Consider the following 21,693-nt stretch of genomic DNA (forward strand, 5'->3'; position numbering starts at 1 on the left):
CCCCAAAACCATGATTTTTTTGAAAGGTACAATGGTCTAAACATTTTCTCCGATAAGGCAGGATATGATCATGAACGCGTTATGAAGAATTCAAGACCATAATCATGTCAAAATTCGACACTACCACAGCGATATAAGAAACTGTCTATAAGATGTATAATACGTGACATCTTTTCCCTTCACAGAAAGGTACTATGGTGCAGCGGGTGCAGCGGGTTTGGCGTATGGCTTGCATGCTGTAGATCACTGGTTCGACTCCCCTCACTCTCGTAGGAATTGTAGTTTTAAATCGCTTTGAATAAAACCGTCTGCTAAATGACTAAATGTGAATGTATTAATAAGAAATTCAATACATTTAAGCAATGAAAAGAAATTGTGTCTATTTCTCTCTTCTTATCATGCACCCACCTTACCATCCACCTCCACCATCCACCATTCACTACCGCACAAACACTAGACACGTTTGCAAAACTAAACGTTTGCAATGATGTAAGTTAAAGTAGGTAAAACAACTTTAGCCAATATCTATTTGGGTTATGTGCTCAAATTTCCTGGGATCAAAGAAAACGTTAGTATTCATGTGCAAACTAAAAATCACGTCTCAGGCTGCACATGAAAGTTATTTCGGGTTTATCAACTGTACCAATGTCTCAACTGTACTATAGGCTACCACTGTCATATAATTATGAGTGCTTTGTTCTCCGCATCGCCGACATTACAAAAATGAAGGCTACCACTCGCAAGAAAGTGATGACATTCAATGTTTGACGGTGGTGTATGCAATAAATGACTCGAGAAGGTCTTCTAAATTAATTATTCCTTGTTGTCGGGTGGATCGGTAGCGCTCATACAAGAACTCATCATGATGGAAAAATTGATCTTCTTGGCGATCGCAAAGAACTCTTCCTACGCTAATCAAACTATGACTCCTTGTCAATGGGATCCCTCCTTTTGGCGTGGGTGTGGCAAGTTTAGCCAGCTAAACTTTGCTTAGCCTGCCCTGGAGCAGGCTAGGGCTAAGCGATTAATTACCATGGAAATTGAGCAAAAGTTGCTACGCCGAATCCGCTAAAGCAGTGTTGTCTTTTTTTAGCCTGGAATTTAGCTCGCTAAACCGCTTAGCGAGCGTCCCCGAACAGGGCCCAGGACTAGTAATTCATTTTAATTTTTTATTTGAATGCCGCCCGGACGTTTCAGGCAGATCCTTTCTTCAGCCGGCTGTTCAGGCAGTCATGTCAACACATGGTTTCCTTAAGGCTCAGCACTAATAGTGATAGTAATCTTTCTATGCATTTGGGCGGGGTTTCTTACTGTTTGCGGTTATGGTGAGTGCCATTTTTGTTCAATGTGGCTGACAGTGAGGTTTATGGCCTATTGATGTGTAGGCTATTCATGCTACCTGTGTGCACTGTGCAGGGGTGGCGCCAGGGGGGGCTAGGGTGTGCTATAGCTCCCCCTGGATTAGCCATAGCACCCCCATGAAAATAATGGTTTATTAATTATTGTTATTTAATTTCATTTTGCTATATTTATTGTGTGATAATAATGTTTCACTCACAAAAGAAAATAATAACAGATTGAAATGAACAGATTGTTTTAGACCTAGAGCAATCATCCCCTAACAACCTTTGAACGAATTTTCACGTGGTGCGCGTGAAAGTTGACATTCCCGGACGTTGAAGGAAAAAGTGAGCTAGTGCGCGGTAGTTTTAAGTTAACAATGCATCGGTTTTTGCTACCTAAATGTCCACATTTGGAAGAATCATTGTGAAACGAGTGAAACATAGAAGAAAAATAAATGCCAGGAGTATCTGATGGAACGTCGTGGAAAAGGAGGTAACCCCCCACCACTACTGAGGGTGCTAACCATGTATGGAGCTTTATTCCTATCTTTATTCGTAAGCGTGTTCTTTCAGTTTGCAAGCATGAAACCCTGCCCTCGCACTCAAAAACCCAGTCTTTGCACGCAAAATGTGCTCTGCTTACGCTCAAACTGTGTGCTCGCACTCAAAAACCTAGTCTTTGCAAGCAAAATGTGCTGTGCTTACGCTCAAACTGTGTGCTCGCACTCAGATACACCGTTGCGCGCGCACATTTCCTGCTCGCGCTCATATTTTCCGCGTGCTTGCGAAAAGTCTCCTTGCAGATTTTTCCTGCTTGCGGATTTTTTCGTGGGCAACCAATAGAATGCCAGATGTAGTGTTGACCAATGAAATGCTCGCTCGCCTGGTTGATGGTGCGTTCGCCTAAAGGCTGATTTATGCTAGGTTACGTAAGCGTAAGCGCAAGCGCAAGAGGCCGCGCAAGCCCCTTGCGTGCCCCTTGCGCGACTTTTTACGTCTTGCGTGCGTCGGCCCCTTTTTCTAGACTTGCGCCATTTTACGCAAGCCTATTGTTCTGGGTGTGAATTGCTTGGCAACACCTCCAACGCAACTCGTAAGCACCTAGCAATTCATGCTCCCTTTAGAAGCATGCAAGGGCCTTTAGTGCTAGCAACATCGTTGACATAAGCATGAACGCTCAGGTTGGTCCGAGAAAACCAATAGGCTACTCCAGAAATATCCAACTCGCATGTTTGGAGTCCAACAACAAAGGTTCTATAATGTGATGATTGTAAACTTAAATAATATATACTTTTTGAACGCATTTCTGACTTTGACCTTTTTTGTTAATTATATCTGCTATTCTAATTTGCCCTCTTCAGTTTAAAATGAATTGAACTATTTGTGTTTAGTTTAATTTCACTCTGTCTGCCATGGTAGTGGTGACCTGGTGGTCACCTTTCGCCCAACTTTAACCCCCATTGAAGTTGAAATATTTGGAATTGCGGAATCTATAACATGCTGCATGAATTTAAATGAACGTGGCGGAAGCAACCTAATGATAATAATACAATCGATTCGTATATCGCCACTGACTGTGTGTCCTTACTGTGTGTGGCAGACGTTCCTCCATGATGTGGCAGTGTTCATGGCAGTGTATGCTTAGACTGTATTGCTGTGCATAGGCTAGTTGTTGCCTGTGTAAAAGTTAGTTACAGAAGGCCCCCTGGGAGGGTAATCTGAACACTGATAATCCCCTTAATCCTCTCTTCACACTGCTACTGTCTGGGTGGGGTAGGGAATTAATATATGTTCCTATGTTTGCGACGTGTATGTCTTGTGTCAGACGATGTGATGGTCTGACTAACTTGTCTGAAATAACAGAGAAAATGTCATACTTTTAACTGTAAACACATTAAAACACGGCCGTAATGCTCTGCAAATAATTTACAAGAAAAAAATACCTCATTGATTTATCCTCCTCTTGCACCCAGTAAGATGTCCTGCTACTCCACCCCCAGCACAGAAAAAAAACAGGACTCAATGCAGTTAAACTACATCAGAAAGTCTTTCCTTCTCTCTAGCCCCCCTTCCTTCCTTCCTTCCATCCTTCTGTCCGTCCGTTAAAGTGTTAAACAGAATAACACTTTCACTACAGACCTAGACCCAGAATTAGTGAATCAAGTGTGTTAATCTCACTGGATATGTAATATTTAGTTTGTGTGTTAACTATTTTAACAATATTATGTCTTAATCATTGTAGGTTGACAAGCCCCTTTACGTTGATACCTTTCCTAGTATAGTCAATCCCTTTACCTGTTAATGTAAGAACTACTGTATATTACTTTACCTACTACTGTTTTGATGGTCGAACTCACCCTCTCTAAGAACAATAAGAGTTTTAACTTTCTGTTCCAAATTCATGAGAATTTTGTTTCACGTTCTTTCATACTTCAAGTTAAAAAAAAAGTTTAGTTGATTGCTTTTGCTAAGAATATAACATCATTGATTCTGCATGGTAAAGAAATGCAATTGAAGGTAGTTTTTCTTCCACCCTGTCTTCACTGACTGCAATTGTCACACAAATGAGAATCAAGGGTGAAATTCATGTACCTTATATGTTGGGCTCTTTGATGACAAATAGGACTTCATGAAAAGACACCAAGAGTTATTTTAACGATTTACGAAATACATTTTATTGATGAATTTACAACTGTACAAAATGCCACTTACAGACAAATCTGTAATACAACTAAAAAGAACCAAAATGCAGCACAAAAATGAAATCATTAATTGTCAAAGAAATCTGTGTTTAGTGGGTGACAGACTATTGGTCATCTCTTCTACTGTCACAGAGCAAAAGGTCATGCAAGGTCACTGGTAACATTCTGATGTGAAATATTAAAAGCAATTTGTCAAACATTAGCCTGTAATGAATTGCCTAATGGTCTGTACATGACTTTTTTTTTCCTTTTTGATCAATCTACATAAAATAATTCTTCATGAATTCTGAGGAGGTTGAGAGCAAACATGCAGGTTCTCCATGTTACTAGCCCATAGTGCAACCCTCACACTTCCTGTGTTGTCTGCTGTAATCCCATATTGGCCCCTTCACTCAACGCTGTGTGCAATGTCTGCTTGAAATGTAAGGTTTCTCTTTCTTGCCTGAAATGAGCTAAAATGATTTCCCTCAAACATGACAATGCAAACAAGACCCTATCTCCCACCCTCATATCACTATGTGCTTTCTACATCCTTAGTCTACACAAAGGGGACTGTACCTGGATCCAACACACCAAAATCACACACACACACACACACACACCTCTATATACAACCTGATAAAAAAAGGACACCCAAAAGAAACGAACTGAGGAGACAATAAACCTACAAGTAACTGACTGAAGCGTCCTTTGGATTGAGAAACCTTTTAAAGTGCAAACAGTAAGTCAGAGAGAAACATGCGTGTTGGGGGGGGGGGGGGGGGGGGGCGGCGCAGTCCTCTCGTGCCATGCTGGGTGGTTTGTTATAGTCTAATCAGACAGACTTAGCTTGCCTCTTCTGTTCTCCGGTCAGTCTTGTGTTGTGCTTCAGTTTGCCGTGGCACACTCGTGGACATTCCTATCGATGTGTTTTTGACAGCAAACCAATCGGCCAGGCACATTCCCACTACTTCAAGTGATGTTTCCTAATCAGAGCTCAGGAGGAGCCCATAGGAATGATTGACAACAGTTAACTCACCCCCTCAACAGCTTTGTAGACCTGTCCACTATGTCATGCGCTCTGGCGTAGCTAGGCATGCAACCTCCTCCCCATTTTCCTCCTTTTCACTAGTAGCTCTGAGGTCATATAACCCTGATCCATATGGGGTGTCAGTCGACCAGTGTTGCGTCTGAACGCGTTCATTGAACGAAAGTAGAGGCCGAGAGCGGTATTGCAGACAGATATAGATTTAGAAAAATTATAGCTCACAACATATTGAAAAAAAGAACTGAACTAGTTCATTTTTTGGAGCTGTGAACTTAGTTCATAATTCAAAATGTTGAACTATGAACTGAACTACTTTATTTTAGAATGTGTGAACTATGAACTGAACTAGTTCATGTAGAAAGTGAACTTTCCCAACACTGCGATCGACATCGCTCCCAAACAATTTCTGCTATTGGCATTCCAGGACCTCAGCCAGCTACCAAGCCAAACAGGCCTTTGTCAGTGCCCGAAATCAAGTATTCTGACGGGCGAACTAGTGAAATGAATATTAAATATTTCTCTAAAAAAGCCTCTCCTTTAATGTTTTTTTTTTACATTGTTTAGCCCCATAATCACTAGAACCTGAACACTTATTTTTGAACCTCTATGCCATCAGGATGAGTATATACAATATAGAATCTCTCTACTGTATGTGATTTGGTGATTAACTCCAAAACATACCTGAGCAAAATCATGTTATGATAGGTTAACAAGCTTTCATCTTGGTTTTGGATTCCTCATTTTTTTTACTGCTAAGATGTGTGTAAATAATTTAATCTAAAATCTATTCCTTTTCTGTATTTTATGAGAATCTATCGAACAATCAAACACCTTCAAAATGGTAGGGGACTATAAATGCATGGTATTTTCAACGTAAGAATAACTTCTGGGTAAAGAATTTCTGTCAGCCTTTCTTAAGGAAAGCTTATCAAACCAAGCAAGGACTAAACTGCAAGTACCTGCATCTTGAGAGTAATTGTGTTGAACAGTCAACAGGACCTTGAGCATTTATGACTGCTGTTCTCGACTGAGACACTGAATAGTTCAGGTTCTTCTCTAATGCCTAGTCTTGGATAGCTTAAGATGACACCTTCCTGCTACTGCAAGTAAAGGATCCAGTCAGTTTCTTGCATGTGAAGTCCAGTTCTCTTGACTGCCTGAAGCCCCAGTGGTTTGTTGATGACGGAGAAGACAGTGTGCGGGTCTAGTAGCTTGTCCTGAAGACTTCACTATTGTCAGACATCTTCTCAACCACCTCAAATACATACAAACGTGGGCAAAAATGGCACAGCGTGACTTGTGATAAATACGCAAGATAAATATGAGATAAATATTTCACCCTTCTGAGAAATAAAAATCAAGTCAGTGTGTATCTGTTGTCAGTGAAGTTCCCTTTTTTCTTCAGATGAACAATGATCGCTCTCGGCTTATGCCACCTGTGAGAAAGGAGAAGATTGCGATGTGTAAAACTGAATGACATGAGTTTTATGCAAAAGATGGGTTTAAAAATATATCAGTCCGTGACCCAGATGTTTAGGAACTGCTCAATTGGCTTGATATATTGAAAACTACAGCAAAACAACTGTTCCTCCAGGACTTTGAGAATGAAGATTTTTAAGTATCAATAAAACAAAAGACAGCCGCCTCAAAATGCTTTCCAGAAATCCAGCGAGGCTTGTGCCTCCAAAGGAAACCAAAGGCAACATTACTGCAAAATACTTATTTGTTCAAAACTACGAGTGATTGACCAGACTACCTTATGGATCTGTGGTGGTAGTTCATCCTCAGAACCCTCCTCAGGCACCGGATCATGGTGCCGGCCCGACTGGATCTCCTCTACCCAGCCTCCCATGGGAACGCGAGCCGACCTCTGACCTCTGGTTGCTCCACTCAGCGCATCTACAGAGGGTCGCACAAACACACAGAGTGAGATTCTGTAACTCAACAACAACAGCAAGATTAACTGGTAGAGAGCGGTACTAACATCATGAAGGCCATAGGTTTGATCAATGGTCAAAAATTGGTATTTGTACTCTACTGTAACTGGCTATGGATACAGGCTGTTGGTAACTTACTACCTTACTTAAAGATACAGTAATGAAGAATGAACAGATAACCCTACTCAGTGCCCACAAAGAGATTGTACTGTCAGCTACCTGTGGTTCCCCCATAGCGCCTCTGGCCGCTATTTTGCAGTGCTGCCCCCTCCTGGTGTGGAGTGGCGGTGAAAGGGAAGGTGTTGGAGCGTGGCAGGTTGCGGGGGGCCTCGCAGTCGTCAATGGCGCTCTCGCTGCTCTCGTCGCTCTCCTGCCGGTGCCACGTGTGGCGGGACAGCTCCCCGCGAGACTGCTGCTTGTGGAGCTGTCAGAGACAACACACAACACACACACATCAACACCCACAGGACACACATAACTCACACAGAAGACACACACAACACACAAATCAACCAACACAGCACACAGTCAATCCAAGCAGCACACAGACGGACACATGCACATGGACCCAGCCTTGACCTGCCACAGATCTGACAGATCTAGTCCCGAGAAAGATTTAATATGGTAATGTTGACCAAACCCTTTCAGAGAGATTTATACTTTAATCCTTTTTGGTGCTACCCAGCTTCAATTTTAAAATAATGAAAGGCTCAAAGTGAGTATGTGTGTATGTGTTGTATGCAGGTTTTTGATGGTATTGTCAGGGGGAATGGCTGTTGTCAAACCTCATCACCTCAAGCATATTACCAATACCAGTGTAGTCCACTTGGTGGCGCTGTAATCTGCGATGATACCTGGCATAAAGGCACAAATCTTGTAGGGCGAGAAGCCTTTTAAGGCTTATTTATTTTTCTCTAGATATAAAAATAAATAAACCAAGTGCCCCGCTATGAGACCTGCTACTGCTATGAGTTGGCAGCATTGTTTATCTTGTTTGTTTGTCTTTTTTATGCTTTGAATATTTTAATATGGATTGTCTGAGGATAACAGATGTCTTTTACGCAAATACTTTTGCATGAAGCAACACAAACTCCTCAAAAACTATTGGAAACTGATCATGTGATCTACCTTATTTAAATCACCTGACCACCCCTGTGTGTCAGAGCCCGGATAGCTCAGTCGGTAGAGCATCAGACTTTTAATCTGAGGGTCCAGGGTTCAAGTCCCTGTTCGGGCGGTATGATTTTTCAAATTGGTCCTTGCCTTGCTGTGTACATGATCAAAGGTCATTTACCTGTAATGTTTCTCTCATGCAATCATATCGTGCATAATGGATATGGCTTTGACAAAGTGATACTGCAGATGTTGGACAACATTAAAAAGCAGCCTGCTGCCCATGGTAAAACATTCATGATTTGCCGTATTGTGTTCTTGTGAGTGTGTGTGTTCTCGTGTGTGTGTGTGTGTGTGTATGTGTGTATATTACCTCATGTATATAGACAGCATGGATGCTCATCTCTGTGGAGGCATACTCTGATAGGACCAGACTAGTCAGCTGACCCTCCCAAGCGCTGCTTCCAGAGCTGACCGTGCGAGCATCAGTACTGATGAGTGAGCGAGAGAGAGATGATAAATTAACTCCGAACGAAAACCAAAATGAAACCAAACAAAGAAATAATTAACTAGTTTGTTGTTTACTTTTCTAGAGATTAATTATATCCAGGGTTAGAAACTGTTCAAACTGCGTTTTCAAGACAACTGCTGAGAAAACAATATGTCCACCTTTTTGTTGGTTTCTTATTGGTTTGTTGTTTTCCAAAGGGAGGAGATTCACCTCTGTATATGATCAATATACCGATGCTGTTTTCAATAACACAACTGCATTCTCTTAATTCATGCCGATACAAGCTGAAATTAGTGTAAGTAACGTGCATTGTGCCCTACATACCCTGATCCGGCCATGGTCCTGCTGGCGGACCCGGTGGGGTGGTCTGGGCGGGGCAGGCGGGATGAGGGGTAGCTGCTGCGCAGGTGGAGGCTCCCGCTGAGCGGGGAGAGGGAGCGCAGTGACGGCGCCGCGTCGCTAAGGCCAACTGACACATGATTGGCCAGCGAGCCGTCACGCCCCAGGTGCAGGGAGGCCAGGGGAGGAGGCCCGACCAGCAGGTTAGCGATGAGACTGCGGGGCTGAGAGAGAAGATGGAAAGAAGTATATCAACATCAAAAGTCATGGTGTAGGAAATAGATCAATCAAATTTTGATAACATACAATCAACATCCTGTACATTTAGACATTTTAGCACACGCTTTTATCAAAAGCGACATACAAGAATGTACTGTATGTACATTTTTACATCTACACTGATTGCACACTGCACATCAGGAGCAATTAGGGGTTCAGTGTCTTGCTCAAGGACGCTTCGACAGTAAGGAATCGAACTAGCAACAGTGGTTAAGGATATGATATCTGTGGATGATTCAACACTAAAAGAGAACTTGGTCACTTTCAATAGCACAGATAGAGAATGGCCTTAATGATGTAATTATTCTTTTGATCCTAACTGCACACTAAAGCCTACAAAAGACACTGAATGTCATGACGGGATCAGACAGGAGCAACAATTTAGTTTGACACACAACCCACCCGCCCACACCCACCCACCCCCACCCACCCCCACCCCCACACACACACACACACACACACACACACACACACACACACACACACACACACACACACACACACACACACACACACACACACACACCTCCTCGGACTGAAGCGAGTGGATGGAGGTGAAGGCGTGGCTGTCGGCCACTGCCCCCTGGTTGCCCACGGCGGCCTCGCGGTGCACCTTCTCCTTGAGCTGGCTGATGAAGTGGGTGCTCTCGCGCGGAGGCTGCCAGTGCGGGTTGGTGATGGCAAAATGCATGAGTGACAGCTCCGTCTTCCCATCCTCCGCCTGCTGGTAGATAGAGGCCTCCGTCTTCCCCGCAGACATCCACTAAGGACCAATGAGAGAGAGCTTCACTAAGGAGTCCAACCAATCATATTGAGCCATTATTGGTCAATATCAATGAAGAAGCCAAAATATTTTTGATCAGTATAGATGGAAGAATAAATAAATACAATTGGGATTGAAGACACTTTACTTGACATCTTAAGTCAGTATTTAATCTAATCTGAAAACACCCAACAAAACCCTTGTACAAAAACTGTAGGCATCAACGGCTCGTGCAGTGTGTGCCCTCACCGCGGGATGCCCATGTTGGCGTACGTCCATCTGGGCGAACGAGCAGGTGTCTCCCACCCCCACCACCTCCACAGTGAAGTTACGGAAGAAGTCGATGATCTCCAGAGACTTGCGGCGCAGGCAGAAGATGAGGATGAACGGGGTGATGACCGGACTGAGCAATTCCTCCAGGATGAACACCTGAGACAGGTAAGGCGACAGGTAAGACATCCACTAAACCTCATATCACAGAATGCTGAAAACAGCACATGGAAGGAATGGAGAAGGAGCCTGATAAGGGTCAAAAAAGAAAGATATGATTTTGTCATGCTAGTAAAGCTCACTTCAAGTGAGTGGGAAGGCAGGGTGGTAATATAAATACATAGACAATATGTACACACAAATACACATACACACACACACACACGCACATGCGCACGTACACACACCGCAGAGAGACAGTATTTTTTACTTGTCCCATGTTCATACCGATCATATAAAGCATCTGTGCAAAATCTCCTTCTACCATCTCAAAAACATCGCCAAGCTCCGCCCCACTTTAACCCTGCCAGATGCTGAGAAGCTTGTCCACGCCTTCATCTCCTTAAGACTGGACTACTGCAATTCACTGTTCACTGGGATCACTGGCAGGAACATTCAAAAGCTGCAGTACATCCAGAACAGCGCTGCGAGGATCCTGATGAGAGTCAGGAAATACAACCACATATACCCCATTTTACACTCACTGCACTGGCTCCCTGTCTCATCCCGCATTGACTACAAAGTCCTCCTACTCACCCACCAATGGGGGGGCATATGTTGGTCATGCCCCCCCTTACCTGCAAGAACTCATCACCCTCCAAACATCAACCCGCCCCCTCAGATCCAATAAGAGTTTGTCCCTGCAGATCCCAAACACCAGGCTACGCACCATGGGCGACCGGGCCTTCGCCGCTGCAGCCCCTCGACTGTGGAACAGCCTCCCGGACCACTTAAGGGCAACACAGACACTAGACTGTTTTAAGACTGGCCTAAAAACCTTTTTATTCATAAAGGCATTTCCTACTAAAAAAAATTATACTTTTTCTTAAACTGTCCTTTTGTCCTTTAGCACTCTGAGATTCTGCTGGAATGAAGAGTGCTCAACAAATAAAATGAATTATTATTATTATTTATGTTGGACTCACAGCCTTGTACTGGAAGAGCTGGGAGAACTCGTCGCGGGTCTCGTAGCGGTGGGCGTTGCCCTGCCAGTGGTCAGGCATGTAGTGGATGTGAGCCAGGATCACCTTCAGCAGCTGCTCGGGGCAGAACACCATGTGCTTGTCTGGGATGAAAGACCTGCGGGCACAAACATCATCCAGCGGTCCAGCAGCTTAGTGATCTGACTAAGGGGTTCTTCGAAGAAAACAGACGAGTCATCCTAAAGGAAGGAATCTGATACTGACAGCTGTGTGAGCTTTGATTTAACCCCCTTTTGATTATACCATTTATCCAGTTACTACTTTTCCAGCACAATCATTAGTCATTGACTGTCATTGTAATATTTATAAATGAGGGCCATTTTTAACGTGGAAGTCTTTGACCAATCCTCCATTCAAATCAGTTTCATCTCTACATACTCTTTAGACAATATCCTTGATTAGACAGACAGATCATTTTGTGGGGAATAATGTGTTGTTGGATTAATAGGACATTTCCAGTCCAGCAGACACACACACACACAAACATATTCACTCATGACCATATTCCAGTCTCTCTCTTTTTAACCGGTCCAGTTTTATAATGCAGCCCTGGTTAAGAGTTTCCAAATGATGGCTGGTGTGTCATGGAAGACTCACACACCCACAGAGGTCTCTTGTGAACCATGCCTTTCAGGAAAGCCCCGCTCAGCATTTCAGTAACCTCCGATTACACACTGAGAATTTACAGCACACACAGACTACTGTTTCATGTATAAGCATGGCTATTAGCTTGCAAGGAACCATGGGAGGTTGGCATCTGTGTGGATCCATGAAAACACAATAAGGTCAGATAAATTTGGCATCAAAACACCCTAAAGGTCTTTTGTCTCCGCAAAGTCATGGGAGTCTCTGCAAAACTGCTACCTGTCTTCTCCTGCGATCTGAAGACAATGACCCTGGCTTCCATTCATGCAATAGCTAACCATAAACGTATGCAATGACCGTTATGGTTTTGTGCACAGGTGATGAAGCTTTCCTTCATGCCTGGTATGGACGTGGAGCTTATACAGTAATATAAGCATTTATGTAGTAATATAGTTAATGTAGTATCCTATGCAAATATGTAGTAATATAGTATACTGTATATGTAATATAATATTCAAATATGTAGTAATATAGTATATGTTTTTTTTCTATGCAACAATTCTGCTGTGGATCTCTTCTTGTGATCCAAATATAATGCTTTGCATGACGCCAGTAAGGATGTGGACAACATTGTGGGTCACTATTCTTGGCTTGGATGTCAACAAAAACAAGATCTGTATCTGTGAGGATCTGGCTGGCGGGATAGACAGCAAGCACAGCCAATCAGACAGACAGGTCAGGGGGTGTGTACCTGCAGACAGTGACGCAGACTCCCAGCAGGGTGATGCTAGTGAGCACGTGCTCGACGGACAGCACGTCCTCGTCGTAGATGGTGAGCGCGATGAGCACGGCCAGCAGCGAGCCGGCGAAGAACGCCACGTTCTTGGCCACCACGGTGAGCAGCGGCGACATGAAGCAGTTCATGTACTTGGACGAGGCCTTGTAGCCTTTACTGAGGCGCGACATGAGCTCGTGGTCCAGCTCGTTAAAATGGCGCAGGTAGCAGCGTCCGTAGAGCGACCAGCAGCGCGCGCCCAGGCTGCCCGGCTCGCGCTTGATCACCTCCGTGTAGCTGAAGAAGGCGTAGAGGACCTGCCACACCAGGATGACGGGGCACAGGAGCAGGTTGGCCACGCCAATCCACAGGATGCGAGAGCTCAGCCGGTCGGCCAGCTCCAGCCGGTTCCCCCCGCGCTTGTACTCAGTCTTCAGGCTCCACTCGTTCTCGAAGAGCGAGCCAGGGCCCCAGAAGAAGATGAGCTCGAAGTTGTACTTGAGGCCACGCGTGTAGAACACCCAGTCGCCCAGCAGGGGCAGGCGCGAGCGCACGGGCAGCAGGGACTTGTTGACCATGGCCACCATGTAGTTTTTGAAGCGCAGGATGCGGTGGTAGATGTCCAGCTCGGTCAGCTCCTTCTTGTGGATGCAGATTTGGTGCTCCTTCTGAATCTCCACGATGCGCGCCTGAACCTCCTGCCAGGTGAAGTAGGGGAGGTCCGCCTAAGAGAGGAGGAGAGGTGAAGGGAGAGAGGAGAGAGAGAGAGAGAGAGAGAGAGAGAGAGAGAGAGGAGAGAGAGAGAGAGAGGAAGAGAGGTGAAGGGAGAGCATATGGAATCTGCGTTGACAAGCAGTTCTGCACCGGTCTCGAACTCACAACCTAGGATGCGCAAGGTGGGGGTGCTAGCAAGGAGGCTGCAACCCATGGGTACTAGCATCTATCATAAACACAACTCTTGAGATGCCGGGGAGTGAGGTTAACTTATTGCACAGCTCTTTACTGGTTAGCTTACGTTAGACATAAGACTTATTGGACCAAATTGGGCCACTGACAGGAATTCAGAATACTCCCCAATCGGAGAAATCGGCTGGAAGAGTTTAGTGATACAAATTTCGTAATGCCACATAGGATTTAAAAAAAAAGTATATAAGGTTTGCTGACTTCTGAACCTCATAAAATTGATAAGATTTATACATTTTAAAATTGAAAGTGAAATTTTCACTCAATGTTTTTCTTAAACAGCAGTCTAGGCTTCTAACTGTAATCACACAACCTGTGCGATTAAAGGTTGTAACGTAAACTCACTGGCTCACCCAATAGAATGAGGGCATGCAGCAGGTGATTCATTTTGAACACTTGATCATTGCGCGTTCAGCCAAGTTAGACGTGGACAGCTAAACTGGTGATCATCGTTTGTTAATTGCACTCATCGCTGTTTAGCTATGTTTTAAGTGTTTAAGGATTACATGTTGAACAGAAAAACATAATTACAACATAATTACACCCATTGATAATTTGGCCCATTAAGTAAATAACACAAACCTAAACTCGTAACTAGACAGCACAGACTCACTAGTAGAGAGATTAAGCTTACACTAACAGTCCTGAAGACATCAATTCTAATGTTGAAGCTGAATTTAAGTCCAGCCACAACATTTCAACAGACATATTTCTGAGTATGCTTATTCCACAAAAGAGCTGAATGAAACAATTTAAACTCAAGTTTATCCTAGACAAAAGCAAATACAACATCATATTCAAGACTGCAAAAGTTATTTTTCCAACTGCTTATGTCAATATTCATAAAAGGTCATGAGTTACACAATGGTTGGAATGAGTAATTCCCATTAATGTTATCACTTCCTCTTCTAGTTCCTTAAAGCACAAAAATCTGTGCAGACGTGTAGTAGTGGATCACACAGACTTACCATGGACATTTTGAGAGCATTGTTGTAGAAGGAGCGGATCTCCCAGTAGCAGCAGATGTTGTACATAAACTTGATGAGCCGGTGGAGCCAGAACACTCCAGAAATAACCAGGATGAAAATGGCGGCCACATTGTCACGGATGCTGTAGAATCAGGGAGGAGAGATAGTCAGCTAATGACATTTAAGACATGCATACTGTTCTGGCCTTACCCTATCAAAACTGTAAACATAAACTGATAAAAGTTCTTATAGAGAGACTTCTATTAGAATTCTACAACCAGTTATCTTAAATACTTAAAAAACTTAATTGTTATAAACATAACATCAAAGTTGAACCGAAAACAACAGTCATAGGACTAAGTGTAATTTCCCTTTGACTTGTAGAGACGAATATTATAGTAGGGTTCTCACCGAGCACTGCATACATCTACCGGCAGGAAGGCATCAGGTAGTGTGACCTTAGATGAATCAGTGTGGTTCACAAACTTGTTTGCAAACAGGATGTCATAGTCCACACAGTTAGCGAGGAACACAGTGAACGCCACTACAAACACCAGTTGCCTGGAGGAAAACAAGATGCTTTTTCTTTAGTTTTTAACCACATATCACATATTGACCATCTGAGCACAAAATTAACTAAAATAAAAAAAGAGACCACACTTACACAAGCTCAAATATTTCCCCCAACAGCATACATGTAAATCCATTCTTTTGGTGCATATTGTAGATGTATGGTGGAGTTCAGGAAACCAGTCAGACATTGAGTCATTCTTTGCATTTTAGTAGATTAGCCTATAGCTCTACTACTTCAACCAAGTGAACTTAAATTCCATGCACATCATTAAAGTTAAATTATCAGATCTAGGACTAACTTTTTTTGTCATGGTCTTACAACTCGTAATGTTAACACGTTTGGAGAAAATGACAGTAATGCATCCCTTTGTCAAAAAGGATATTCTCTGGAAGAAAAGGTCCAGGTTTTCTATGTGATGCCATTGAGCTGTTTGGGGAAGAAACATCAAAACATTGAGTACAAATCTCACACTGTGGTCCATATATACACGCAACATCAACAATGAGCTCCAGTTACATTATGATCATATGAGTAGTGTAGCGTCTGGTGACAGTGGTGATGTGCAATCGATATAGTCCTTGTCATTTCTTACATTATGGTAAGATAAGCTACAAAAAAGTCAAACTGAAAAACTGTCCTTCCTATAAAGGCATTTCATAATTTAGTTGAGGCCTTGACCTGTGATCTGTGTCTGTGGTCTGAGAACCAGGCTATTGGATGAATAATTTGACCATCCCCACTGCAGACCCGTGGTTTGAGCTTTGACACTGATGGACAGTCTATTTCTTTCAGATCTTAAAGGAGCTCGTTAGGGACTACATGACTGTCACCATGGACATGGATAACAGCCAAGCTCTTTGGTGCCTGCTTTCCCAATGTCAGCAAATATTTTCATAAATGTGTCTTTTTTAAACATGCTTCCCCCTAACTTACATTTAGTTCCCTCCGGTACGTGGACTAGGAGATTCTCCTCCCCGGGAGGCGAGTCGTTATATGACGTCTCCAGACGCTGGTACTCCGTGTCGAAGTGGGCCATGGTGCAGTCGTCCGGAAGATCCCTCGTCACACTAGATAACGGCGAATGACTCTCGGTGGTGTATTCACATCATATTCTGGTTCAGTGGGCCTTCCTCTCCTGTTCAAAAAGATGAGCAACTACCCTTGTTTTAGGCTTGTCTTATGGTCTCGCCGATACCCAATTCAGCATCCTATTCATTTAGCAATTTGCGATGCCGACTACAAGGGACACACTGTCACATTTAAACATACCATACCTAGTATGACAGGTGAGTGTAGAAGAATTTACCAGACAACATCTCAGACTAATCGGTTTGTTTTTGACACTCGAGCTAATGCGTTTAGCAACGTGCAGGCCGCGGTCCGGTGTAGCCTACATGCGCATGATTTGTGATCACACCTTCACCAAACAGCCATGACAAGTCAGTAAACATCCGAAACTCAGTATGACCTTTCATCTCGAATTGCGAAACTGTTTCAGCCTGCCATGCTGTGTATATTTTAGGTATCAATAGGCATGTGGGTGTGAACATCGGTCAGTGTACAAAGCGACAACATTACGTCCATGTTGTAGTCGAGATACTAGCTAGCTACCTTATCAAGCCGTCAACAAAACGGTAAGGAATGACACTAGAGCAAACGGTTCGGTGAAAAGGAAAGAGAAACGAAATGCCTGCTCTCCCCTTATCAGTCCGACCAGGCCGCTGTGCATAGCTCTCGTTTACTACTCATACCACGTCTATGAAAAAGCCAAAGATGTGCGACAGAGACAACAAGCACCCCAGTCGCCAAACGTCACATTGTTGTTATTGCTTGCGATATTGCACAAGGCGGCTGATGCATAACACAATTCCATTACACCCTCCCTCCTGAGTGTAACATCACACAACCTAGCCTACAACAACATTAGCCACACAGAGGGCTGAAATAACAGTATTCCACCCCATTTATCCTCCTCCAGTGGGTCAAAAGCGAAACTGAAGTTGTAAAATACTCACGCCATGTTTCTTTCTTTAGGTGAACCACCACGAAACCATTCCCGAATTCGATTGTCTACAAACGTGAACGTCAAAGGGGCAGTGCAGCTACCATGAGCTCGTTCAACAGCATTCTTTCACCAAATCCATATAAAGATGATTACGTATGCCTGAAGTTATGTAGTATGCCTAAGATATGTAGACAGCCTTTCGTTTTTCCTTTCCATATTACTGCAGCTTGCTTTGCTTTCTCAACATACATTCCTGGACTGTCAATCTGATGTCGTTCACAAACGTTTCATCCAATCAAGTATGAGACATTTCCGTTTTCTGCCTAAAACAGCCAATGGCAATAAGAGGCGGGTTTAAGGCACGCTTTGAGAAGAAACAACTAAACAGTCGTCCCAAATGTTCCGTTCAGGCTGTATTAGACACGCCCTAAATCTTGCTCGCTGCGTAGGCCTTCTGCAGACACAAGCTTGTGTTGTTGACCCGACCAACTATGAACCTGACTAAGATTGTAATGTTGTTCATTTTATTATATGAGGTTCAAGGCATACTGCTTAGAAAGGAGGATCAACGACTTCAATATAACTTACTCGTTAACAAAAAAGTGCATGGTTCTAAGAATTTTTTTTTCATAAAATGTCCTCCAGTCTCTGAAAACATGAACGAACCATAGAAACACACTTATACATTGTGAAGGGGTTGTTTAAAACGCAGAGATGCAAAGGATTTTTAACACTCATCAAACTCTATCCTGAGGAAACAAAACACAAACACCTGAGGGCCCTGGTTTGTCGCTGGAGCGGCCCAGGCCTTTCCTAGGGTATACACCAACCAAAGAAGGTTCCTGAACCATCTCTGAGTCAACCTTTCCCCTAAGGTGTTCATTTTGGATATAGGCTTAATTACAGTGCATGAAATGCCCTGTATTGTTATTCCTAGGCTTCTTCTTCTTCTTCTTCTTCTTCTTCTTCTTCTTCTTCTTCTTCTTCTTCTTCTTCTTCTTCTTCTTCTTCTTCTTCTTCTTCTTCTTCTTCTTATTCTTGTTACCTTTTTCTGCGATTAATTCAGCCCGAACCGCTTAACGTAGAAACTTCATTCAAACTTTGTCGCGTAGGTCTTGTAAACAAAAACGAATATACATTTCTACCATTGACTTACATTGGGCCATTATGACATCATGGGTCTTTAAACTGGCTTGCACCTGTGCTTTACTGACAGCTGCCAAATCAAAGGAACCTCTTCTCTCTCTGTCCCTCTCAATTTAACTGTAACTAGGAACATTAAGACACCATCCATTCTCAATTTTTTTTTCTCTCCATCTTTCTCTCTCAGTCTACTTTCTCTCACACTCAATCTCTCTTCTTCACTCCATTTTTATCTCCTTTTTTCAATATTTTCACTCTGTTTTTCTCTTTCACTCTTCTTTCCTTCTTCCACTCTTCTTTCCTTCTTTCACTTTTCTTTCCTTTCTTCATCTCCTTTCTTCTTTCCTTATTTCACTCTTCTTTCCTTTTCTTCTTTCCTTCTTCAACTATTATTTCCTTCTTTCACTCTTCTTTCCTTTCTTCACTCTTCTTTCTTTTCTTCTTCCACTCTTCTTTCCTTTCTTCACTCTTCTTTCTTTTCTTCTTTCCTTCATCCTCTCTTCTCTCCTTTCTTCACTCTTCTATCCTTTCTTCTTTCCTTCTTCCACTCTTCTTTCCTTCTTTCACTCTTCTTTCTTTTCTTCTTCCTTTCCTAACTTTTGCATTTCATGCACTGGTATTTCCTTCAGGAAATGCATTTTCTAGTTACTTATTATTATTTGACAAGGAGCATTTGAATGCGCCAGTCACACCATCACTGCCCAAGTGGGGTTTATCTATCTGCCCACCCAAAAAATAAAGTTCCCTTTATTGTAAGAGGTGGGCATAGTGGAATGCATGAAGAGTTTGGATTCATATTTTGCATGTGTTCAAGTTCATAAACATTGTTCGCAACCTCCCACACCTTGTGCATTCCCCATTCATGTACTGCTCTTGCATTTTACACATCAGGTCTTTTCCCTCTATGGAATATCCCATCTCGTTAAAAGGCCTATACCTACTGGGACAGACCGACCGAGCCTTGGGTTGTCATAAAAAATGTGGGGTTGGCCAAAAAGCTCAGAGAGACAGACCGAGGGGTTAAAGATAAATAGTTTAATATTCTTTAAAATATCCAGGAGACTGCTAAGCCTCTAAATCAGCAGAGGACAATAATCAGCAGTCTGAAGGAATAATCTGCTACACCTCTAAATCAGTCGAGGACAACATTCAGCAGTTTAAATCTCTATAAAAATACCTGCTTAGCCTCTCAATAACAGAGAACAACATTCAGCAGTCTAAAGGTCTACAGAAATGCACATACCTGACAAGACAAGTAGACTAACCTTCCTCTAGACAGAACAGAATGGTGGCCAGCACCATTTCTAAAAAAAGGGCACAAAAATCAAACAATACACAGACGACAAGACAGAGCCTGAAACATAAACATAGGCCTATAGTCCTCGGTGTTTTAAACAACAAAGAAATAACTAGTTAATAAATAACCACTTTCAAAGTACATATATATAAAAAAAAAACTTTATCAAAGTGGTCTGGCCAAGACCATTCCCAGTGTCCCTTCTGCCAGTCTAGGTAATAAGCAGTCCAATTAAACTGGGAACCTTACCGAAATAATGTTCAGTGGTTCTGCAGGGCGCTTCTTTGCAGCGGACTGACCAGCTTAGGCCACGAACTCCCACACGTCGGTAATCCATTTATCATTCTTCAGTGACAGACAGTTGGTGCACCAACCTGGTTCACTTAAATTCATGTTTTTTTAACTTGTGGAAATTCGTGTTGTCAGTTGTGTGTTTGTTTGTGGGTGTGCAAAACCTTGTCTTTTTGGGTGCGCTAGCGCTCGCAAAACATGGGGCAGGGGTGAACGCTTCCTGTGCAGTCGCACCACGAACTTCACACCTACATACAGTCACCAGTAGCCTCGTTTTGCGCAAATTAATACTTTATGTCCACTCAATCCCCTTGATCCAATGCTCCGCTAAACTGACTTTCCGAAATTTTGTTTCCATAGAAAATACAGCTGACCTGTCTCTTCTGCTCCCACAAGTTGCATCTTAGAAAGTGCCCGAATGTCTGCTAAAGCATTCAGCAAATATGTAGGTAAACTCATATTTAATTTCAATATCTAGCTCTGATGTTGCAAATATGTTCCATGAAATTTAGATTATTACATTGAATTTATAACCTCATCATATGTTGTGCATGTTTGATTTTTTTTTTTTTTTTACATTGTATTTCATAATACATCACCCAGAATATAGGGTGAGATGGGTAGGCACTAGGCCTAGATCTAACAATAACATTTAATTGTCATGGAATCTAAATGAGCAAAAACGCTTTCTGTTTTTTACAGGCTCATTACCACATAGGCTGATTAACCATTTATGCCCGACAAGATACAATTAGGCTACGTTTCAATGAATGTAACTGTTTGGAACAACAGAAGAAGCACTTAAGTTTATTCTTTGTTAAACTGTTGGTCCAGCCGGCCAGCAGCTGTCCAGAACCCACGGCGAGATTGCCATGATCTTCTTACATTGTAAACTCGTCACATGTGTCCAGTTTAAATGGATTGCTCGACAATGGTTTGGGTCGGCTTTAACCAGAAATGCCACTAATTCATGGCTCTATGCCTTTGATCACACATTTACCGCTCGCTTTCCTGCTTGCGCAATAGTGCAACCCCTTCCGCCAAACTGAAGCCCTCGAGTTTGACAGATTCTTTTCAGCAGGTAGATTTGTAACAGTAAGTTGCTGCCATCTTCTGGAAGTATGGCTGTATAACAAAAATAATGTTCAGTCTAATGCATTTAAACTAATAACAAGCAGTTGTTCAAAACTGATATTTTGAGAGATGCAATCTCACTACGATATAACGCATTTGGTAGCCTATTTATAATTTAGTATTGTATGATTATCCGTGGTAAGATTCAACGAGCCATTGACAATCACTTTCTCATGCATATTTTCCTACTGTGCTTCCACCTTGTGGATATTCGAAATAATGCAGTAGAATAGAGAATGGGGGGGGGGGGCTGTCATAGTCAGGGGTTAACTGCATGTGAAGCACACATATCTTCTCTAACACAAAAAACCCTCAACTTGATGAGCCTGAGATCATCTCAACATTAACAATTCAACTCAGTTCATAATATAATATATGTGTAAATATACAATATAATTGTGAACCTCCCATCTAAAATGTGACTGAAGTACCTGTCAAGTACCCGACAAGATACAATTAGGCTACGTTTCAA

At 42.7% G+C, this 21,693-nt stretch overlaps 1 protein-coding gene across 1 annotated transcript; it reads right to left on the reverse strand.

Annotated features, from left to right (window-relative positions):
- Positions 1-4,820: 4,820 nt before the first annotated feature.
- Positions 4,821-17,542, reverse strand: atg9a (ATG9 autophagy related 9 homolog A). The gene is made up of 15 exons (XM_080834449.1): positions 17,367-17,542; positions 16,285-16,486; positions 15,732-15,777; positions 15,442-15,504; positions 15,189-15,338; positions 14,778-14,919; positions 12,823-13,571; positions 11,430-11,583; positions 10,264-10,443; positions 9,778-10,014; positions 8,958-9,196; positions 8,496-8,613; positions 7,229-7,433; positions 6,829-6,971; positions 4,821-6,508 (listed from the first exon to the last, which is right to left on the reverse strand). Exons 2-15 carry the CDS (start codon positions 16,385-16,387, stop codon positions 6,500-6,502), a joined length of 2,538 nt encoding a protein of 845 aa, XP_080690575.1. The 5' UTR covers positions 16,388-16,486; positions 17,367-17,542; the 3' UTR covers positions 4,821-6,499.
- Positions 17,543-21,693: the final 4,151 nt, after the last annotated feature.

Source organism: Sprattus sprattus (assembly GCF_963457725.1).
Source record: "Sprattus sprattus genome assembly, chromosome: 3".
NCBI lineage: Eukaryota > Metazoa > Chordata > Actinopteri > Clupeiformes > Clupeidae > Sprattus > Sprattus sprattus.

Coding starts and splice junctions, on each gene's coding strand:
- atg9a (XM_080834449.1), bottom strand. CDS start 16,387: ATGGCCCACTTCGACACGGAGTACCAGCGTCTGGAGACGTCATATAAC. Junction 15,505..15,731: donor GACCTTTTCTTCCAGAGAAT/ATCCTTTTTGAC, acceptor TCCACCATACAT/CTACAATATGCACCAAAAGA. Junction 7,434..8,495: donor ATGCTGTCTATATACATGAG/GTAATATACACA, acceptor TGTCTCTGACAG/CTCCACAAGCAGCAGTCTCG.